This window comes from Indicator indicator, chromosome Z (genome assembly GCF_027791375.1).
Source record: "Indicator indicator isolate 239-I01 chromosome Z, UM_Iind_1.1, whole genome shotgun sequence".
Classification (NCBI taxonomy): domain Eukaryota; kingdom Metazoa; phylum Chordata; class Aves; order Piciformes; family Indicatoridae; genus Indicator; species Indicator indicator.
In genome coordinates, this window is record NC_072053.1 from 22,806,585 (window position 1) to 22,812,584 (window position 6,000).

General features: G+C 44.1%; 1 protein-coding gene across 1 annotated transcript in view; it reads right to left on the bottom strand.

Moving 5' to 3' along the window:
- The window catches only part of TTC33 (tetratricopeptide repeat domain 33), a 39,321-nt gene extending 34,125 nt beyond the window's left edge, over positions 1 to 5,196 (bottom strand). Inside the window, exons 1-2 of the mRNA XM_054397960.1 lie at positions 5,187 to 5,196; positions 4,246 to 4,474 (exon numbers count right to left, since the gene is read on the bottom strand). Coding sequence (XP_054253935.1) covers positions 4,246 to 4,466 — 221 coding nt within the window. The 5' untranslated portion in view covers positions 4,467 to 4,474; positions 5,187 to 5,196. The remainder of the gene's footprint in view (positions 1 to 4,245; positions 4,475 to 5,186) is intronic.
- Positions 5,197 to 6,000: the final 804 nt, after the last annotated feature.

Genomic DNA, 6,000 nt, shown 5'->3' on the forward strand with positions numbered 1-6,000 from the left:
TCCCTGGACAACCCATTCCAGGCTCTCACCGCTCTCATGGTGAAGAACTTCTTCCTTACATCCAGCCTGAATCTCCCCACTTCCAGGTTTGTTCCATTCCCCCTAGTCCTATCACTATCTGACAGCCTAAAAAGTCCCTCCCCAGCTTTCTTGTAGGCCCCCTTCAGATACTGGAAGGCCACAATAAGGTCACCTCAGAGCCTTCTCTTCTCCAGACTGAATAGCCCCAACTCTTTCAGTCTGTCCTCACAGGAGAGGTGCTCCAGCCCTCTGATCATCCTGGTGGCCCTTCTCTGGATACGATCCAGCATGTCCATATCCCTCTTGTAACAGGGGCTCCAGAACTGGACACAGTACTCCAGGTGGGGTTTCACCAGAGCAGAGTAGAGGGGGAGAATCACCTCCCTTGACCTGCTGGCCACACTTCTGTGCTTGCAAATGTTTAATTGCTTCCCACACACATCAGAAGACTACACAAACACAACACTTCTTCCACATATCTGCCCTTTCTGTTCAGAAAGCAACATTGCTCATTCACAAGTCATCTTCAGAACTGTCTACTTATCAGATTGCTAGGTCAGAACCATGTCTTCCACACTAACAGGCCCACTGGGATAATCAATCTAGTTCTAAACCTTTTTCCGGTAGTCTCCCCATCTTTCTTCCCATCCCACAGAAGATTAAAGTCTGGATCAGAAACTGTTCTCTTCAGTGACATTTTTCTTCTCCATGTGTCTCAGTCTCAGCTTTATAAGCACAAGTCAATGAGATCTCACTTATCCACAGCAACACTTACTGCATACAGCAACTTGTAAAGCTTTGCTGGGCTGTAACATCATCATTGCCTTCCCTTCCCAGAGAAGCTAATGGACGAACAATGTATCAATCACTACTCTAGCTAAGTGGATCTGCTTATGAAATTCACCATCATATTGATTTTGCCATGCACGCTAACTTGAAGTCTCTTTTCCACAAGAAGTGACTTTGCATTCTTTATTTAGTCTCTTGCTTCTTCCCAAGTCTGCTCCCTTTCAGGATCCCCTTTCTCTCTACTCCACAAGTAACACCATCTGAGATACCACCTTAGTTACTCTCCAATGCTTAGTCTTTGTTTTCTTCCGAGTTTCTTCAATGAGAGGGATATAATCCTTTTACCTAAATGCTACACAATCCAACTCAAACCTTTTTTTAACTGTTATTATGCTTTGCTATTTTAGGATACAATTTATACTCAGCATTTAATTACTTACCTGAGTCTGCTTACATTGTACAAATGTATATTCAAGAAATAGGCCACGTAACTTTGAAACAGTTTCAGCATTTTCGACTGGAGAGAATCAATACTCCTTTCAGCCTACTTCCTGAAATAGTATGTCAACGATTCCTTATGTGTAATGAAAACTCCCACTGTGAATTTCTGTGAATGTCACCCTCTCTGGAGACATTCAAATCCCACCTGGATGTGTTCCTGTGTGATCTGCTCTAGGTGATCCTGCTCTGGCAGGGGGGTTGGACTAGATGATCTTTCAAGGTCCCTTCCAGCCCCTAACATTCTGTGATTCTCTCAATTTCACCTGGAAACTATGTGACTTCTTTTTTTGTTACGTACCCTAACACCACCATACAACCATAACTGCCCAAACAGTAGATTGTGCTAGAGTAATCGATGAAAACCACAATTCCAAGTGTAGAACTTCTGTAAATCATCAGAGTGTTAACATGGAAAAGACTGATAGAATCAGAATGGTAGGGGTTGGAAAGGACCTCCAGACATCATGGAGCCCAACCCCCCTGCAAAGCAGCATCATTTAGGGCAGATCACACAGGAATGCATCCAGTTGGGTTTTGAAGTTCACTAGAGAAGGAGACTCCACAATCTCTCTGGGCAGCCTGTTCTCATGCTCTGTCACCCTCACAGTAAAAAAACTTTTTTCTCATGCTGAGAGGGAATTTTCTGTGATTGAGTTTACATCCATTGCCCCTCACCCTGTCACTGGATACTGAAGAGATTGTCTCCATCTCCCTGACAGCCACCCTTCAGATATTTGTAGTCATTGATAAGGTCTCCTCTCAGCCTTCTCTTCTCCAGATTAAACAGCTTCATGTCTCTCATTCTTTCCTCTTAAGAGAGATGCACCCATCCCTTAATAATCCTCAGTGCTCTGCTGAACTCTCTCCAATAGTTCCCTGTCCCTCTTGATCTGAAGAACCCAGAACTGTACACAGTATTCCAGATATGGTCTAACTGGGGCTCAGTAGAGGGGGAGGAGAACCTCCCCTGACCTACTGGACACATTCTTCTTAATGCACCCAAGATAAGCCTCCCAAAAGCCTTTCAGTTTTTCTCAGTAGCTCTTATAAAGCATCTCTGATGAGAAACAGTTCTCATTAAACTCATTAAAAACTCTTATGCTGCCACTTACAGATGGGTTAAGGTTTTGCACTGTTCTCTATCTGACAGAAAAATGAAAGATCAATCTGGCAGAAAAATGAAAGATCAATCTCCAAGACCAGCTCAAGATATTAAAAGCATAAAAAATTACCTACTGCTCAGAAAAAAAAAAAAAAGCAGAAGTCTGTATCTCCCTGCCTTAAATCACATGTACAATAGAATATTTGCTGCTAAGTTTTATTGCACTTTACATAATATAATCAAAAAAGAACACCAAAATCAGAAAAGATAAACAACATCCAAAGTAAAATAAAAGGAAGGCAAAGGTAGAACAGAGAATAAGACAAAAATCTGTTTAATATATGCAAGTACAGTAAATATTAATGATTTTTAATGTAGCATGAAACCATTTCGTTTTCTCAAGATTATAAACACAATCTTTATATCCTGAAAAAGGACAGAATAGACCTACCTTTTTTCAGAACACAGTATGGGATATTGCCAGTGTAAAACCAAAGACGTTAATATTAACAGACTTAATTTGTGTATTCGGTGTTTTCAGCTATTAGTTTTAAGGTAATTAAATTATGCAACCACTCCATTAAAAGGTTTAATTAATACAAGAGCAGAATGCTTAGAATTTATTTAGTTTAATTTGGTTTAAAGACAACTTCGAAAGGCTTCAAAATTTTATTCAGGAATTAAAGTACCCAAGAACAGGGTGTACAGAAGTGAATCACTGCCCTCCCTGAATAGTGTCAATATTCAAGTGAACAGTAAAAGAGGAAAACGCATTTTTTTAAGTATTTGAAAATAAGCCTTTTCTCAAAGACATTTTGTATTTATTATTTTTTCAAACAGATCAAACCACATACAGATTGTGTTTATTATGATATATAAACTTGCCTGCTTTAAACTTCCAAGTTGTTCTCTCCTCCATATTGCCCAAGGAACTCTTGTAGGATGAAATTCCTTAACACAACGTTTAACAGCAAAGGAGTGCATACAGACTTCTTATATAATTGTTTCTACCAGGAAAATAATGTTATCTCTGATCTGGGACAATGAACAAAGCACAGATGCTCATACAAATGAAGATACAGATTTAGATATCAATCATTCTGAAAATTTTAAGGAGATTGTTCTTGGAACTGTTTCTCCCCACCCCCTGCTTCCCAGCCCCAAGAAAATCTGTTGAAATTATATAGCTAATATGTTACTTACAGTCTCTATTTCCATATACTAAGCCTCCTCTACTCTACCTTCTGCTTAAAGCATAATAGGCCAATGCAACCACCTTCGCAATACCCTTCCAAAATTGTCAAAGTCTCAAGACTCGGTACTACCAGAGGATGTACAGAGCAGCTCCCTGAACCTGACTTTCTGGAAGCATTAGAGGGATTAATATTCTATTAGCTGCCTTGCAGTATTTGCATAGGCACTGTATAGATGTCAATAAACTCATTCTAAATAAAAGACACATTTGCAAGAGAGAAGAAAGCTACCAGAGTAGCAAAATCATTACTTACAGTATGGCTTCTGTCTCTGTATGTTATTTATGTTTCAAATTTTCAGATCTAATCAGTTTCTCATCTCCCTCTTTCTATAATTTTTGTATTATGTAAACATGCAAAAGTGAGCTGGAATACAGACCTCATTTCATAGCTGTCAGCATCACCAAAAGAAATAACTTATTTAGAATCACTAATTAAAGAATTTTTTTGTTTTTTTTCAAGACCAGAAAATATAAATGCAACTGCTAGCAATCATCTAATCTTTGGAGAAAGAATTCAAATATCATTCGTCAGTTATTCAGACAATGAAAAAAAAAAAGAGTAAGATAGCATTAGTACCTCCTATTTTCAGCCAAATTTGCACCTTCATCCTTCAGCTCCTTACTTTTCTTTACACAGTCTTCTAAGAGAATTTCCTTTCTTCTCTTAGATGCATGCACCCAGTTAGCATCATCATCATCAGCCAGATCCTTGTCATCTGCAGCTTCTGCCTCAAACTGTTGTGAAGTAGCTTTTGACACTTTCTCACCAATCTTTCTCTTCCACCCAAAAGAAGCCATTTGGATAACTAGAAAAAAAATGTATTTTCAGTAGTCAGGTAATTTAGCTACGAAGTAAACAAAAGCAAAACGACACTTAATTCATCTCAATTCTAAAGCAGTAACACGGAGCAGACTGCCTCTCCCCCACATACATTCTATCAGCTTCACCAGATGTTAGTGGGGCATTTTGAGCCCAGCCTGAAAACGTTCTCGAACATGAAGGCGGAAAAAAAAAAAAAAAAAAAAAAAAAAAAAAGGAAGAAAAGCCAGAGCTCTGATGCACCACAAAGCTTTAAAACGTCTGAAGCCACTACACCAGAAACAAAAGCACAGAGGAAACGACTCGGTACAGAGTGTTAGGTGCGTCTGCAGGAATGGCCACTGCCCGCGACCGCGGCGAGCTGCGCGGGGCACCCAGGCCTCCCGCTACAGTCCCAAATGCCCGCGGCCAGGCCGCCTCCCGGCAAGCTCCAAGGTACGTCCGCTTCTCAGCCGGCGAAACACTCCCGGGACGGGCGTCTCCGGCGGGGCACGGCCCACCGCTCAGCCTGTCCGGGAGTGAGGCCTAGCACCGACAGAGAGGTGGCAAGAGCCGAGCAGTGCTGAGACACGCCGTGTTCTCAGTCGGCTGGACACCGTCCTCCTCCTGCCTCCGGCGGAGGAGACCCCGGCGCCGCCCCGCATTGCCCCACGGTTGCCCGACCAGGCAAGCAGCCGCTACCTGTCACTCTCCCCCACCTGTCACTCTCCCCCGGGAACTCTCTTCAAGCTGGAAGGACCATGCGACCTCTGACCCGCAAGCCGACAGGAAGCGGAAGGACATGCGGCGGCCGCGGAATGGAATGGGAAAGGAGGGAAAGGATGGAGAAGGGGAGAGGGGTAAAGGGAAGGGGGCAGAGACGGGAAGAGAAAGGGAAGGGAACAAGCAGTGACCACTGCCTCTCGCGGCGCCTGAGACAACCGTGCGGCCGGCCCCACGGGACAGACCGGGAGCTGTAGTTCTGTCGGGAATGGCCCCTACCCCGAAAGACCCGGCTCGGGAGGGACGGGAGGGCGCCAGGATGTGAGTGAGTGCCGGTGAAATTCCACTTCCATGAACCGACCGTGAGGTATGCTGCCACGCTGAAAGCGCCAGCTCAGTGAAGGAGCGCGTCGCGGGGCGACCCCGGCTGCCCTGCTCTGTGCGGCACGGCGGGAGGTGCGGCTTTGCGCCGTTTTCACCCACCTCAGTGGAGCTCACGTAACCCAGCAGGACGGGGAGGGGAGGCAGGAATAGCACCTGTATGTCCCCCCAAGATTCCACGGTACCGACTGCTTTACTCTTCAGGCGGGAAGTCACAGGATGATCACAGGATGTCAAGGGTTGGGAGGGACCCAAAGAGATCATCAAGTCCAACCCCTCACTACCAGAGCAGGACCATAGAGTCTGGCTCAGGTCACAGAGGAATGCATCCAGACAGGCCTTGAAAGTCTCCAGAGAAGGAGACTCCACAACCTCCCTAGGGAGCCTGTTCCAGTGGTCTGTGACCCTTACAGTAAAGAAGTTCCCCCT